General features: G+C 53.7%; 6 protein-coding genes across 6 annotated transcripts; 4 read left to right on the forward strand and 2 right to left on the reverse strand.

Annotated features, from left to right (window-relative positions):
• Window positions 1-2784: 2784 nt before the first annotated feature.
• INS49_009121 (uncharacterized protein) lies at window positions 2785-3657 on the forward strand (the record flags this gene model as incomplete). Its single annotated transcript, XM_043169858.1, has 2 exons — window positions 2785-2787; window positions 2848-3657. The coding sequence occupies 2 exons, from the start codon at window positions 2785-2787 to the stop codon at window positions 3655-3657; spliced, it is 813 nt and encodes a 270-aa protein (XP_043027538.1).
• Window positions 3658-4345: 688 nt separating this feature from the next.
• On the reverse strand, window positions 4346-5321 carry INS49_009122 (uncharacterized protein; the record flags this gene model as incomplete). Its single annotated transcript, XM_043169859.1, has 2 exons — window positions 4346-5103; window positions 5153-5321. 2 exons carry the CDS (start codon window positions 5319-5321, stop codon window positions 4346-4348), a joined length of 927 nt encoding a protein of 308 aa, XP_043027539.1.
• Window positions 5322-8485: 3164 nt separating this feature from the next.
• INS49_009123 (uncharacterized protein) lies at window positions 8486-10189 on the forward strand (the record flags this gene model as incomplete). Its single annotated transcript, XM_043169860.1, has 1 exon — window positions 8486-10189. One exon carries the CDS (start codon window positions 8486-8488, stop codon window positions 10187-10189), a length of 1704 nt encoding a protein of 567 aa, XP_043027540.1.
• Window positions 10190-10692: 503 nt separating this feature from the next.
• Window positions 10693-11236, reverse strand: INS49_009124 (uncharacterized protein; the record flags this gene model as incomplete). Its single annotated transcript, XM_043169861.1, has 2 exons — window positions 10693-10996; window positions 11097-11236. The coding sequence occupies 2 exons, from the start codon at window positions 11234-11236 to the stop codon at window positions 10693-10695; spliced, it is 444 nt and encodes a 147-aa protein (XP_043027541.1).
• Window positions 11237-13018: 1782 nt separating this feature from the next.
• On the forward strand, window positions 13019-14235 carry INS49_009125 (uncharacterized protein; the record flags this gene model as incomplete). Its single annotated transcript, XM_043169862.1, has 6 exons — window positions 13019-13298; window positions 13364-13495; window positions 13557-13687; window positions 13756-13855; window positions 13908-14074; window positions 14158-14235. The coding sequence occupies 6 exons, from the start codon at window positions 13019-13021 to the stop codon at window positions 14233-14235; spliced, it is 888 nt and encodes a 295-aa protein (XP_043027542.1).
• A 728-nt stretch (window positions 14236-14963) lies between these two features.
• On the forward strand, window positions 14964-16358 carry INS49_009126 (uncharacterized protein; the record flags this gene model as incomplete). Its single annotated transcript, XM_043169863.1, has 3 exons — window positions 14964-15659; window positions 15762-15837; window positions 15919-16358. The coding sequence occupies 3 exons, from the start codon at window positions 14964-14966 to the stop codon at window positions 16356-16358; spliced, it is 1212 nt and encodes a 403-aa protein (XP_043027543.1).
• Between the last annotated feature and the right edge of the window lie 68 nt (window positions 16359-16426).

Raw genomic sequence — 16426 nt, forward strand, 5'->3', positions numbered from 1 at the left:
CACTCCACGGCCACCGCGCCCAACGGATCCGAGAATTATTTTTTACACAAGACGATGCTTGCGCTGAAAATACCAGGGTCAAGAAAGCGCATGAGATTCCCTGGAAGTCTTCGTTTACAGTGTTCGCCCGCCTTCTCCAGGTTGCGAAGGCAGTGGGTTGTCTCTGCCACGATGCACAGGAATGCGACGCGCCAACCAACGGGATACGTGCCACACCACAACCAACAGAATACGTGCCACGCCACGACCAAGGTCGGGCCCACTTGATATCCCTGGACGTTTCATTTCAAGATTCGATTTCAGCTCAGAATGGATCCTCTTAAGCATCCCGGGTCACCGCGCCCACGAGCAGGTCGCTTTAGTAGACAGGATTCTAAAAATATACCGGTACCTTGGTCCACTGGTAGACGAGAAGCTGTGTTCAGCCAATCCAAGTCTACACTGGACATTGTCTATCCCGGAGCAGTCTCTGTTCGGGCCGGCCTTCATGCTTGTGGTGTGGGAATGATCCTCACAGAAAAATGGTTCAAGCGAAGTCTGAGCTCTGAGAGTTCTGTTGTAGCGGTGCATGTCTGAGTGCGTCTAGCCTTGGGTGAGCCTACCAGAAAAGGTCTCAGGAGCCCAACAACCCCTTAGAATAGCACCTCGTCTGCACAGATGGTCAACATGTGGCCGACGTGTGGCCAACAGCCGCACCCAACCAATTTTGCTATTTTCGAGGTCGCGCCTTGAAAGTGGTGGCTGTTGGGCCTCAGATGCTGATTCCCACTTCAGAGTAACCTCCGAGACAGTATAAATAGAAAGCGCCTGTTTCCCCGTCACTCACAATCTTGTTTCATCACCCACAGTCTTATTCCATTCTATCTATTCTTCAAGTCTTCAGGAAGGCATTTATTTACAAGTTCAGCTGCATCATCATCGTCTTCTCCCTTGGATCATTTTTTTACACCTTCCAAACCCTCTGAAAAGACACGATGTGTGCCTACAATGTTATCACGTACCAAGCGTGTCAGCACCACCCACCGGGGAACCCGACGGGACGAGTGCTCCGCCAAGACTGCCAATACATGGTGAATGGGAAATGCAATCGTCCTCGAAACCTTGCGCCTATCCTGTTCCCAGTGCGGCGGCCAGGTCTCTGCCCCAATTGCCAGGCTGCGAACCGGCGTACTACCCCACCTTAGGGCCTACAATCCAGATGGTCCTGATATAATGTGAGCAGCCTTCTGAGTAAACTTTCGAACGGATTAAGAAGAAGGGAATTTTCTGACTGGTCGTGGACTTATAGGTCTTTTGATACTATAGGGGAAGCCAGTGCAACGCGCACTAGCAGCTGTTTTTGCGTGTAACACTTCTTGCTGCACAAGAGGGGGTTGATGAAGGTGGACTGACTAGACAGCAGGACTGTCAATATCGCCCACAGATGCCGCTCGTTAAGTAAAAATTTGGAAGAGTGACAGGTGGGAATCAACAATCGCTACATAGCTATCTCCGAAATTTATACCGGCAGAGTACCAGAGCTCATAGAATAACACGTTCATTCAAGCTTATGTTTAGCTTTACTGTATCTCAGTGCACAAATCTCTCCCGTCTGGAGACTCTGAAATGCATACCACGTTACTGACTAATTGTACTCACTATTACGGCGGATTAACATGAATCCCCACTTCCTCTTGTGTGGTCTCTACTAGTAAATTGCCCTGCCTTTTGGTTCGAACCACTGCCATCCATAGATTTTGCCTAGTACGGAGTACTACCTAGGTAGTCTTCCGTAAGTTTGTGCCCGGTGTGTCCTAACCGGGTTAGTCAGCGACACACCTCTAATCCGCCCACACCTCACCCACACTCAGTGACGCTCAGTGTATAAATCACCTCGACCACCCCTCTGGCACCAACATACACCGAAGCTAGCTCGTCCCCTTTCGAAATCGATTAACTTTACGAGACTGTTACCACGTGCTATATGCTAGGATCCTGGCGACCTCTGCCAGAATAATAGCTGTACACGGGCGGGCCTGCTGTCTGGTTGGCGTTATGTTGCTAACGCCCAAAGCCAGGCCCACGGTACCGACCCGCCTTATGGCTAGCACTACTGTCCCGGTTCCAGGAGAGGTAGTGATAGTCTAATGTATGGGATAAAAACAAGGAACCTGAATGTAGGCTTCTCCTACTATGGTATAACGAGCTTTGCCTCGGGTGTCTGCTTCGCAGCCACGGGATCTATGTGATGAATCCGCGAGGCCGCGAGCCCACCCTGCGGGATGGGCCCGCGGCATCTTTACACGAATCAAGCCACACTTTAATGAAAGGATTGCGTCTGCAGAGGTATGCAGAGCCGTGCAGAAGCGCAGTCAAGCCACAGGCGGCTCCGCTATAACGTTTTCGAACTTTTTAAAAGTGTGGCTGTGTTACGGAAATAATGTATGTGATTGCGAGGGCGACTTCAAGATGACGGACGATCTGGAGCGTGATATGTTGAATGCATCAGTGACTGACGAGACAATCAGGATCACGACATCGTCGGTTTTGAGGGAGGTGCAGTAGGACGGGGTACCCCTGTCAGCCGTTCCTGCCCCAGTCAGATCTGCCGAGGTCGGCCACTGGTCTGGGCAGGCGGTCAAATATTAGGCTGGGAGCTTAGCTGGCAATTCGAAATGCCAGATCGTCGCTCAATTAGACCAGCAATCAAAGCAAGGCAACACCCATTCAACACAAACTGTCATCGTGGCTACTGTTCTTCCGCTTTCCTTGCTCTCATGACCGTATAGCATCGACAGAGTCATCATGGTGAGCTCCTCAACTCCATGGCACCTGCTCCTAGAAGCCTAAGCTGACACCCGCTTACAGAACACAACCTTCAACGGCGCTCTCAAGCAGAGCACCTCGATCCGCAAAGACCTAGCCAACCTCTCCAGCCACCCCTCATCCGACCCAAATGCGCCCCCGTCGGCCGCCCAGATAAGCCCCGCCGCGCTGGGGTCCCTCAGCGCCTCCCTGACCGCCTTCCAGCGCACCATCGACGAGTACAACTCCCTCGCGAAGCAGGAGCTCAACCCGGCCAAGCAGGAGAAGGCCCTCGAGCGCATACGCAACTTCCGCACAGAGCTGTCCGACTACCGCAGGGAGTTCGAGTCCCTCAAGACCGCGCGCGACGAGGCGCTGCACACCCAGGACCGCGGCGAGCTCCTCGGCCGCCGGCCCTACGCCGCCACGCCCGAGAACCCGTACGCTGCCAGCTCGGGCGCCGCGACGTCCAGTTCATACGGCGGGTACGGTGGCGGGGGCCATGTGCGCAACACGAGCGGCGGGGCCGGGGTGGGAGGAAGCAGTAGCAGCGGTGGCGGGTACGGGATGGGCAGCAACGACGTGACGCGCGAGGACCACGCGCTGCGGGAGCAGAACTTCTTCGCCAGCACCAACTCGGCGCTGGACGAGTACATCGCGCGCGGGCAGGCGGTGCTCGGGGACCTGGGCACGCAGCGCGAGATGCTCAAGGGCACGCAGAAGAGGCTTTACTCGGTCGCCAACACGCTCGGGGTGTCTGGGGACACGATCCGCATGATTGAGCGGCGGGCGAGGGAGGACAAGTGGATCTTCTGGGCGGGCGTTGTGGTATTCTTTTTGTTTTGCTGGTTGTGTCTGCACTTCCTGCGGTGATTTGGATGGAACTGGGGCGGTCTGCCGTGGCTGGGGAGGGCTGGCTGGGTTTTCCCTTCGGGATTCGTGTCGTACTTTAAACCTGCATGAGCATGGCGTTTGGGTTAGGCTTGAGAATAGCTGGCATCATCTATGGGAATGGAATGAGGCGACTTTCTGAGCCTGTTGCGCGTCTACGTCCTGAGAGAAACATGGTCCTTGGCCTCGAGTGCTGGCTTGCTTGCTTGCAGTGTAGTAGGTCACGCATCACCTATCCCGTTGTCATTACGATGCTATCCTCATCATGCCATTCTCGCAAGAGTATCTCGGACCGGCGAAAGGTCATGACGACCAAAAAAAGACAAAAGAGTTCGGCAACCAGCGCCTACATCTCTGTTAGCACCCAGAGGGCGCCCTTTGCGGTGGAGATTTCATTGCGTCCACCATACTACCAGGACGGCTCGAACCAGCGAGTTTCCGTGAACCCTCGGCTAGTAGTATTCCCTGCCATTCTAGCCCTGGTAAATACCATTTGTCCCAAGCAGGCAGAGGGGCCGATACCTGCTCTGGGGTAGTTCTGGGAGGTTTACAAGTTTTGAGTATAGGGCGCGAAGAGATGGGGTGAAAACGATGCCAGTGTGAATGCGGTGCATATGCGGTCGGATGTCGACGTCGTTGCTGCTGGCTGTAGTTTCTGTAGTCTAGCCAGCTACCTCTTCAGCGCGATGGTGAACAACACGTCCCTCGTCGTCTCAACCTCGACCACCTCCGTCTCGGGCAGGACGTGGTTGCTCGTGCTCATCTGGCCGCCAAACTCGGTCTCCCAGTCCGTCACGTCCCACTCGAACCCCCTCAACGAGATGACGCTCGGCTCCTTGACGGGAACGATGCCCACGTACTTGTCAAACACGTCGTCCCTCCTTTCTCCCTTCCCGTCCCTCTCTCGCCCGTCCCTCTCTCGCACGTGGATCCGATGCCTCCTCCCACCCTTGAGCAGGAACGTGATCGACTCGCCGCTCACGAGGAACAGCCGGCCCTCGGCGTAGTCTGGGGACGTCTGGAACAGGTACAGGTGGTGCAGCTGGCTCAGGCCCTGGTCCACGCGCCCGCCAAGACCGCCCATGGCGACGATGTCGGGAATTGAGGCGCCTGTGTCCTCTGGCGAAGGGGCCGACGATGCGCGTATCCACTTGACGGTCTTGGCGAAGTCTGTTGAGTACTGATCTGGGTCATGGATAACCTTGGTCGGCTTGGCTCGTGTGGTGAAGTATTGCCGTGCTTGGTTTGTGAGAGAGTCCAGGTCCCCTACTATAGCGTCGAGGTTATCCTGCGTGGCGTGAGTACTCGATGAGACATCTGAAGGTGAGTAAAGCTGAGAGAATCTCACGAAAGATTTGCCGTCGTCGTCATTTTTACAAACGTCGAGGAGACGATTGGCGCCGCCATCTGCTGCGACTCGCAAGGTTGCTGGCAGTGCATCAGCAGGGAATGAGAATGCAAGGGACGTCCTGTTTACAATTCTTCCACAGCTTCTTCAGGGTTGACACGTCCCTGAGTGGCTGGTTGAGGATGATGAGGGCGAACGAGTTGGGGCTGCCCGGGGTGTTGGGCCCGTCATCTCCTTCGGCCCGGGCCTGGAGGATGCGGGCCGGGTACCACTCTATTGGGTCGGCCATGGCACTCATGCATGCACGGATCTGCGCGTGATCGTGGAGGAGGCAGACGGGATGGGAAGACTGGGGAGACGAGATCGGGAAATGGGCCGGGGCCAGAGATGAGGGGTATAGTGGGGATGTCTGGACATCCAGAATCGTCGGTTCATGACTAAGGCAGGAGCTTCAGTTAGGCTCAGGCAAGGGGTGACTTGACCTGGTTCTTGATGACGCTATTCCCCGAGTCAGTATCTTAGACGCCATGCAGCTTGCCCTATAGAGATATTTCATCAAGCATGTAGTGCACAACGATGTTTACATGCGGATTTCGCTGCCAGCTGAACACTTCGCTGCGTCTTGGTCCGGGACTGCTCCAAACAGCAAGGTCGTCGGTAGCTAGCGACATATGAATCGGAGTGATTAGGTTTCGGATCTCATACTATGGTAACCTGCCACAATGCCTCCCTTGGGCTCGGTCTCAAATCTCAACACGGGCTCGGTAGTCAACAAAACATGGCCCTGACACACTACTCATGTCCATCCCTCGTCTCCCCATAATAGGCGGCCATGTATCTGGAAAATTAATGTCTCGACTCTGTCATTTTCGCTGTGTTCAGGGAGTATTTCATCTAAACTATTAGCGATACGGACACCAAAGATCATGCCCGACGTGAGTACCAACCCAAAGGAGATCCGCTCCGGCTCCGGCTGAGCCGATGCAGCTAATACGCCAGCCCACATTTTGACTTCGTCATCCACCTTCCACCCACGATCCCAAATACGGAATCCTCAAGGGCGCTTGGGGTAGCCAGGCCCACTTCCAGGGCTCCCATGGGCTGTACACAAGCCCTGATGATCTCGAAGAGGACAATCTCATACTCGAGGGTCACCAGTAGTCTAAGCACACCGATTTGCGACTTGAACAGGAGGCGGCTTCACAGGGGAGCTAGATTGTGTGTTGTTCTGACCTGAGTGTGAAGTGAATGCAACCGCCCACGCACCTTGCAATTCGAAGTGTTTTTCCATGCGTGGAGCTCGTGTTATATATAATGATTGATTTTATCATCGTTCAATAACCGTCGTCCTCTGAAATGCACCATAGCAATCACTTGGAAAATGAATGCGCCTCAAGTGCCAATGCCGCACTACCCGTTTCAGTGAAATAGACCCTGGCATGATTTCTAGCGCCCTTTAGGCTCAGATGCAGGTTGAGGAGGTGTGATTGGTGGATCTGTTCTTAACTACTACCGACCAGTCAACCGACCTGGCCCACGTGAGGGCAGACATTAACCGCAAAAGATTCCAGTCTACCCCGTGGCGGGACTTCATCGTAGTCAGAAACAGAGTGAAGCAATGTGGACGAATCTTTGTTTCCTAGTAACAGACTAGACCGTATTGGAGATGCATCTCAATTTGACTTCTGTTTTCTCGTTCTCATATTCTGCGATTTTCTACTCGACTTTGAAATGCAACCGATACATGTAACTTCACGCGTGACACGTCGCCGGTCTGAATCAGACTCAAGCATTATCACGTTCAAGATGACGTATTTATAGATGTTCCCGCCTAATAAAATCAAACGGAAGGCAAAAATTGGATCTAAGCGTGTCCACTTTAGCCTAATGAGGTATATCCGTAGCTATGAAGCTCAACTGTGTGGGCTCTAGCCTAGACAGTGAGCATGATATACACTTGCTAAGCTATCATTGATGTTGAGGGACGCCTAGACCCAATCTAGAGCAGTTGAAACCTTTGACCACCACCAGCTGAACATAATATCGGGACCTGACGTGGCGTGCCATATATTGACCAAGATTTAGCATTGTCTGGGACAATACCGTTTGGCGCGAGTAAGGTAGCAAAGAGAGGGAGCAACTTGTCTGGTCTATTTATCTGATATAGCATCACAGGTATCGGCTGGGACTTAGTTTTTGGTTTATTGTTGACAGGAGCAGAAAGTCCTTAGTCCAGGAAAAGACGTTGCAGACCTGGGGCTCAAAGGTGGGATTACATAATGCTCAGCAGGGGACAGACAAATACACTTTTGCCTCGAGGTTTTTTTTAAACAGGGGTGACCTGGGCCAGGACAACCTGCAGATCAGTTACAGAGTTGTCACTGTCTGCCGTTCGGCGCTGCTGACTGCATGCCAAGAGAAACTCGTACCGTTGACGGGAGTTGCAAGGGTGGAAAACCAGTGGGAGGAGGTCCCACTTGTCTCTGCTGTCGGGATCATTTGTGCGCAGCATGTATAATGAACTGCGAATGCGTAACTTATCCGTCCTATGTAACGGATATGGCATCACATGTATCGACCGAGACTGGTCGGCTGTGGTTGAATTTAGTGACGCCCCAGGCCGGAGAGGTAGGCGCGCCCGCTTCCCATCCTCGCTTCGCCTTTAAAGGCGTCTTGAAATACTTTTATAAGTGTTGAAAGCAGCAAAGCCTGCGCCCGAACAAATCTGACGTGTTGCTCCTTGCTATCTCACGGAGTCCCGTGGGCACCCTGGCAATCGCACTCCCCGCTAAGGGATCCTAGCTCGACAGCCGCGGGCGATATCCGAAGTCGCACCGGATGCTTGAGGAAACCCCGGGACAGAGGAGTAAGCTGAACAACGTCAAGCTAGTCGAGGCTGCGTGTGATGGGTGATGCACGCCAACTCGCACCGCCCGCCCGCATGCCTCATCAGCCATGGTGACACGATGGGGGTTGCAATGCTCCATTGGCGCTATAGTGCAGATCGATGGTCAAAGAAGTGTATATATCTGGCAGCCTGCCATGGTTTATTGTTTCTTCACCTTCACTCAATCTCGTGCATCATAACTCAGAGCCCATTCTTGAGCCACATTGACGGCTCAAATCTCGGATCGTCGGACCTGCTGCGCTCTCAAAACTATTCGGAAAACAATCTTCAGTCGTCTATTCTTTAAAGCATCGGCGGTGTCATCCAGCTCAACCAGATTCTCCTCGCCCCCCCCCACCAAATCTCCAAAGACGGCACTTTCATCCCGTGTAATTACCGGACACAAAGTTTGTATCTCGTTACTGTCCTGCTCTACCTTTTATACATCTTCCAGGAAGCTAGCTTGGTGTTTCTTTCGGAAGCTGCATAAACGACCCGCAATTGTTGCCGTACAGCGCCGACCAACCACACTACCCACAATGGGTTGTAGTACCACAGCTCCAATACATCAAAGGATGCACGCGGCGGAAGCTGCCCTGATTACATTGCAACGACCCGTGATCGTTGGTCACGACTCCTTGCGCCTTCTGGAGTTTGATCAACCCACCTGCACTTCCCCTATTAACCCCGAGCTCAACCGTGACGAGGGCCTGGATATCTGCAGCTCCACTGGCAGTTCCGCTGGACACTTGGACGCCATCGAGTCCATCATCAGCCATCATGGCACGTCTCGGGTTACGGAGCAGAATGGGGTCACAAGCAACGACGATGACGATGTCCGTGGAGGCCTTGTCTGTGACTCAATGCTCGGTTTCGACAAGCTGAGCCAAGACCTGTACGATGTTCATCTACACAAGGGATCGTACAATAGCGTAGCGAACAGAGCTTCGGACATCCTTCTCAGTGGGCAAGCGTTCACTCATGACGAGGTTGTTGATGCAACGGCTGGTTTTACCAAGGCCTGCCCTAACAAGGATCCACTTGCTATCAAGCTCGAGCAAAGAGACGGGCCGGGCCGCCACTATCACCATTTCAGGCCTGACGGGGATGGAACGCGTGGACCTGGCGCAGGGGGTTCCAGTGGCACCCAGCCCAACGGGGATTTGATCTCGAAAATGGTGCTCATTCACCCTGAGAAGAGCACTTCTGTTGCTAGAAACGTCATCCAACGAGCCGAGGAATCCGGATCGCTCCAAGATGGGGCCGCCGGAAGCCACCTTCAGGGCTTCAATACGAGTACTCTTCTGCATTGCACAAGGTCTGCTCCGGCACCTGGACCCTTCATGGCCGCCGTGGGCAAGCTGAAGGCCGTCATTGGCATAATATTGGCCGACATGCACGAGCCAAAGCCTGCTGCTATCAATACTCTAATTGCTACCATGGACGAGGCTGAGCTAGCCGCCATCGGCATGCTGTTGGAAGCTATGGATGAGGATGAGCTTGCCGCAGACTTCAGCACTACCAAAGAGAAGTCCCCGCCAACGGGAGCATACTGGAGAGGCTCGCCATCGTCATCGAGTGCCACGCGGCATACCCGACTGGATGAGTTCCCCGAAGGCGTGGTACAACGCCTAATGCCACGCGGCGGTACGATCTACTTCGGCATGGACATGGACAGCTTCACGTCCGCAAGGATCGATGTTGATGTCATGGATTGCCTCAGAGACGCCGCAATCGAGGCAGCCGAGGACATAAGGGAGCAGAACCTGGGGATCGCCTTCGCCTACACCACGGATCCGCGCTACAAAGTCTTCAACATCTGCTACGACCCCAACCTCCCCTTCGTCACTCTCGCCCAGGGCTTCTTCCCCGGAGACCAGCCCGATCGCTGGCAGCTGGGCGTCTCGTCTCTCGCGTCCGTCCGCTGGGTGTTTGACCACAACCGCGCCCACATACCCAAGATCTTCGGCCACGAGTTCGCACATATCCTAGGCCTGCGCCACTACAACGCCGGGTCCAGCGCCGTCGAGTTGCGTGAGCGGTCCTTCCTGTGGCCGGGCACACGCGACGGGGACTGCAACACTATCATGCGCACGGGGGTGCACTCAAGTTACCTGGATTTCTCCGATGAGGACAACCGGGTTATCCAAGAATTTTACTCTAAGAGAAATGGAGCTGTGGTAGATGGTGTTCGCATCATGGATGTCGACCCGTACGAGAGGCTCTGGGATTTCTTTTCCTTTCAGGTCCGGCGTCTCATCGGTCTAAATCGCCCTTAGAAGAGATCAGCGCAGGATTGGTTTCCTTTCTTTCATACATCGGGACCATGGAATTAAAAGTATTGGAAAAGGTTTGTGGTGTCTCGTGATAAATCTCTGCCTTGTCATCTGGAAAATGCCCCATGCCTCGCTACTAAGACGGCCAACATTACGAAAGTTTATAATACGTGGCACGTAAGACTCAACATTTAAATCTACGATCGTCGATTACATAAGATCTTCCAGGAGCAGAAATGACTAAATGAATGAATATATTTATAGAGTTGCTTCTCTGTTGAGCTTTGGTGTCTCAAGTGACCACTATGGGAATCTGTTCCAATTACCCAAACCATCTCGGATTAATTAAAATTGGTGCCGGAATGATGAGACATCCAGCTATGAATGGTAGGCACCCCACACCCTGATGTCCTTGCTTTGTCCCGCCCATCGGCCACATGGTTACTGCGAGGAGGCTCTTGGTCGCACTGGGGTGTATCTCAATCTCAGGTGGAACACCTGCGAGATCACTCCAGGTAGTAGGCGGCTGCGGCGAGGACATCGGTCAAGTCCTTCTTGTAGGCGCCGTAGCTGCCGTATTTGCCGTAGCCTCCGTTCTTGTCGCCGTATGAGCCGTAACCAGCCTTGGGCGGTGGCGGCGGGGGAGGCGGGGGAGGAGGCGGCGGCAGGACAACCTTGGGAGGAGGTGGAGGTGGGGGTGGTGGAGGAGGAGGAGGAACAGGCTTTGGTGGTGGAGGGGGGGCGGGGGGGAGGAGGAGGAGGAGGGCCCCCGTAGTTGTTGCTATACGGACTCGTGTATTAGTAGGCAAGCTCTCTAAGAAAGGGGGATGTGACGCCAGGGAGTAGAGAGTGGTGCGTTGTCGTCAGAGCATTCGAACATGTGAGGGAGAGAGAAAGACAAATAACTCACTAGGTTCCGTAGCCACCGTTCTTGTCACCGTACGAGCTGTACTTTTGACGAGCTTCGATGTCGGCGACGGGCTCGGGCTCCGCGAGCGGGGCCGCAATTGCCAGAGGCAGGATGGAGAGGAGTAGAGTGGAAGGCTTCATGGTGACGAAGTGCTTGCTTCTTGGCTGTTGGTTGTTCTAGGGTAGGGGATCGGTTGATGGTCTTCTGAACTCGAGATCTGGATAGGTGGGCACAAGTGACGTCTTATATAGAGCTCAGGGCCCACAGATAACTTATTGCTCCCAACCATCCAGCTACCGGGAGAATGACCAGTTCTCCGCGTCTTGCAAATCACGAGTCGGCACCGAGCTGGATGCTTGGACATCGTATGGGGCGTGCCCCGGTCTCGGTCATCGCGTCATGTAGCGATGGTTGCCAGGTTCTTTGTCTGCTTGGAGCTGAACCCCTACCTAGGTAAGGTACGATCTCACATGGGGAGAACCCTCTTCGGGATGACAGTAAGGCCTCATTAGGTACGTGAATGATACAATTTCCTCAGCTTGCTCAGTGGGAGCCCATAGCTTGCTTCTGGTGTATGAGATGTTCTTTCTTCTAGCGAGAGGTCAGAGCTGAATAGAGCTCAGTGCCAGTACGAAATGTCAGAATATAGGTAGGCCAAGCTGTCATACTAAGCTTAACGACACTTACATCAAGCCTAGCTCTGACATAGTCTATAGCTTAGTATGGCAACCTTATTTACTAGGTCTTTTGTCAGTCCAGTCAGATTGTCTTTATGTTTGAGGCGTTTGCCCGTCGTCGGCCAAAAAGCTAGATTCTGCGCTATCTACGTCCCCCCAACTGCCAATCGTTCCTTGCCTAGGGCCCTTTATAGTCCAATCTATTAGTAATTGGCATCTTCAGTCCCCTAGCTTGACTTCTCACACCTTTCCGGGTATTGGTGAGCCATAGCTGTCACGAACGTGAAAACGCCAGCCAAGCCATACCATGAGAGATGGCCAGTTCCGAAAGGTTGCAGCATGGCTGGCTTTGAATATCGACCAGCGCCAGCAGTAGTTCTGCAACCACCAACTCGTTCTCCAGTGACCCAATTGGCCAACATAATGGCCATTACTCAAAGTTTGGTAGCCTAGCTAAGGTCATAATTGTGCGCTGCTGCTTTTTGATTTGTTCAAAACGGCAGCGTTCTGTCATGACCTCGTATTGTTATTCGAAGAACGGCCATGTGCTCGCACTGCCAGTTGAGAAATTCTCGCTGTCAGACGTTTCACGTGTCAGGAGGTTCCAGGACACAAACCCTAATACCGCCGTTTCAAGAAAGATACGTGCACATCATTATCAGTGCATCTAATGGATAAACAGTGCACAAAACACGGGCATTGTCAAGGTCCCGAAAGCGGGCCGATCTCACCATGATAGCACATGCACATCACCGTACAAGGGCCGTGCCCCATGGTCAGAAAGAGTCTAACAGCATGCTCTAAGAGCTTGTCAAGCTCATGAGACACCGAGCTCACCATTGGTCAAAGCTCGCTAGCCACAAGACATGATGCAATCGCAGCTGCTCATCCCTTTGTTCCACCACGACTGATACCCCAGTCTTGGCGTCTGCGGCTGAAGAGAGCGAAGCTTTCGACCTGCGCGGGATGGAATGTCTTCTCGTATCGATTAGAGCATCTGACCGTATCAACCAAACTTTCGATGTCCGAATGCAGCCTCGCTCGGCAGGGCTCGGCAGTGTCGTCCCCGTTATTCATTAATTGGTATTTCTCTTACTCAAGAGGCTGGCCGTGGGAGCCATCTGACTGACCCCCATTCGGCGTCGGTCAGAATCGGCCCTCCCTTGATACCATCGGAAAACCGGTCAACCGCAATCCCCCCTCACACCTCCTCACTTCACTTTCACCGTCTTCGCAATCTTCACCATGGATCGGAAGAGTCGAGAATACGAGCCCGTGATGCATGAGGACTATCCAACTGAGTCGCAGCCCCTGACGAAGCGCAGACACAGCAACTGCTCCGAGGCCGATGTCGACGACTTTGTGCCTCCTAAAGACTGTTCCAGGTCTCGCGCGGCATCGTGGAAGTGCACCGTCGTTGCGGTTCTCTTGGCATTAGCGTGCAACATCGCCAGCGGCTGTTTTGGCTTCTACTACGGCAAGCGGAACCTTGACGCGGTCTGTTCCTCCTACACGACACAGTACTGTGAGTCCAGTCTTCGAAGAATGACATATTTTTTCGGACAGATGGTTCTAACACAGACATGACAGCTCCCCTGCTCAAGGAAGTGGGCATTAAATACGACGTTGTCCACTACAACGGCTCGTTCCTGGAGGAGACTATCTACAGACAGAGGGGATCTCCTGCGGTTGATGACGCCTGGGACGCACTCGGTGTCAATTGTACGATATACCACCCAGCATCCTCACTTCGCAGGAATGGCTAACACATGTCTTCGCACAGCTCGAGCTGGCATCATTTCCAGAGAGCAAGGACTCAAGAGTGGGCTGACCGATGCTCATGTCCAGCGGGCGGACAAGTACGGTGGTGGCTTCTTCGTAAATGTGGAAGGCATGCATCACTTGCACTGTTTGGTAAGAATGTACCCGTTTTCGTGGGAACAAAAAGGCGTATCAAATTTAGGAGGCTAATATTCCGACAGAACCTCGTTCGCCAAGGCTTGTACTTCAATTATGACTACTATAAGGAGATGGGCACGGGTGCATTCGTGAACGACGATGTGATTGTCGAGAAACACATCTGTATGTTCCCTATCACCGAGAACATAGCCACCATACTGAAAGTTTGTTGCAGCGCATTGCTTGGATACCATCCGCCAGACGTTGATGTGCAACACCGACACCGGGGTTCTCGGTCAAGTCTGGTTCGACCAGGACAGCCCCACCGCCTTCCCGGATTTCAACACCAAGCACAAGTGCAAGAACTTTGATGATATCAGCAAATGGGCCGTTGAACACCAGGTAAGAACGCTGCTGACTTCAAAAGTCAAAATCGGTATGCAATAGTCGGTGAGCCCATGGCTAACACCACCGTGCACGAATAGGAGCCAGTTCCAGACGAGTTGCCAGATGACTACATGAAGGAACCCAGACCGGAGTACATTGGGGAGAATACTCCATAATTCGGGTTTAACTTTGGAGCCATGGGAAGAGCATGAGTCTCTCAGCTTTAATACATTTGCGTGCTTATAGCTTCAGTTGACAAACTTCCCGAGTTTTCACTTTCCGTTACTCTCGAGCTACATAAAAAAGCACGCGTGAAGTGCAATACTGCAATGTACCGATCAGAGCGTTTTGAACATTTCTGACCTTTTAGTGCTTCCTATCGCTATGGCGCCGCGGCGTAGAGTGCTATTTAATTGGTGGCTCTTTCATGACATTTCATGGGTTGCCTAGGAGACTTGTTTAGCAGTCCATTACTTTGTTTCTTTCATGAATCGTATTATTTTACCTTTAGCTTGCTGAGCGGGTATGGTTGCTGCTGCTGCTATGCTTTGTTCATGTTGATGCCGCATGCGGCGGCATTGTGTGCAACCAACTGATCTAGCAACTTTTTCTACTCAGGACATGAAGATTCTTTGGTAAATTTGATCCATTCATCCAAATGGGCCCACGAGCCGTCATATCTTGGTACAGTACACTGTCGCAATATCGAAGGACCACAACAAAACTTTTAACATACCACTGGTCGCAGAGAGGACGAAGCAGCTTATTTCGTTGAAAATCGATCCCTTGGTCACAGTCCGATTCGCTGTGCTTGCAAGCGCAAACTGTTAACCGCACCAAATCATTTCATTGACTCCTTCCACCTGTAAGGACTCGTGCACGGATACTCCAGTTTCGTCTGACCATGGCCGCCGCTCCAGGGGGCACTGACAGGTGGGCCCTCTTCCTTCGCGAACGGCGGATGAAGGACAAGCTCCGGAGGGTCAGGAATGATTTCAAGGGCTGCTACTGCCCGCCCGGGTGCCGGGGTGGTCCGCAGGACCCCGTCGGCGTCAACCCTGCGTCGCTGCCCGCCCGGCCCCTGCATGGCCCTTACGTGCGTGCAGATAGTGACATGCCCACGACGCGCGGCAGAACAGATGAGCGAAGAGATTCCAACTGCGTAGTCATCGCCGAGGCACGAGGCACGTCGGACATCGTGCTCCACCGGTCAGGGGAAAGGGCTACCCTGCGCATGTCGCTGCAGGTCCACACGGATGTGACTTACGCGGGCCGGATGGGGTACTACGGGGAGATGTTCCTGACGCGGCATGGGCAGCAGGAGGAGTTCATCGGCATCATTAACTCCTGGCACGTGGAACGGACGACAGATGATTGGGAGTACATGCTCCTGGACGACGATTCCACATCGCGTGGTGACATGGCTGAGATGAAGAGCTTTTTCCTCCAAGTCTTCAGCCCATCCCCCGACCGACCGCGGGACCGGAATGAACATCTGCTCCCGTGGGAGCCAGTCCGAGAACACTTTGCCGCACCTTGGGCGATGCTCGGTGGCAACGCTGACCTTCTCTACATACCTTTGATTTGGATAACTAAGGAAGTTCGTGCCCGCCCGTTTGATTCACACTCCGCATCTCACCGTCGATCCCCAGCCATCTCCAGCCCATATTAGTCCGATCATCTAACCACACCCGTGTCCCAGTTGACGGGTCAGCGCATCATCGACCAGGGTTTTGAGTTGTTTTTCAGATTGATGACTGGCGGCACACTACCGGAGCGTAAGTTAAACCCAGACCCAAAGTTCGGAGAGTGATATGTCACAGACCGCTGCTGGCAGAGCTAACAGTCCACGTGGGAAGCATACAACCTCGACCGCCCACTGTCCGTTCTCCTTGTGCCCGGGGCGCTCAGGCCGCCGTACGACATGACTTGGAACGATCCGAGCGGCAGGGGTCGAATGAACTACACAACACAGATCCTGGCCATAGCAAGAGCATACGAGAGGAACGGGTTCATGCGGCTCGAAGCGCCCGGGTCGCCCCGCAATCGGGGCATGGATGAGGAGATGGGCCGCAGGGTCGAGCCCGGCGACCATCCTGCCGCCCACGGCGACGTGCTTATCCAGCCGCCCGACCCGCCCGACTCGGACCTCTTCACGCCGTCGCCTATGCGGCGACAACGTCTCCAAGACGAAAGGGTGCGGGCTCTCATGAATCTTATATCACCGTCTGATGGGAGGGAGGGGACACGTCCTCGGAACGGAGAGGGAGGAGGAGGTGGTGGTGGTGGTGCAGGATAAGGCAGGGGGAAGCCGCCGCGCGGTGGGGGGTTAGAAGGGTGTCTTGACGTTGCCTCGGCCCTAATTGA

This window comes from Diaporthe citri (genome assembly GCF_014595645.1).
Source record: "Diaporthe citri strain NFHF-8-4 chromosome Unknown scaffold_3, whole genome shotgun sequence".
Lineage (NCBI taxonomy): Eukaryota > Fungi > Ascomycota > Sordariomycetes > Diaporthales > Diaporthaceae > Diaporthe > Diaporthe citri.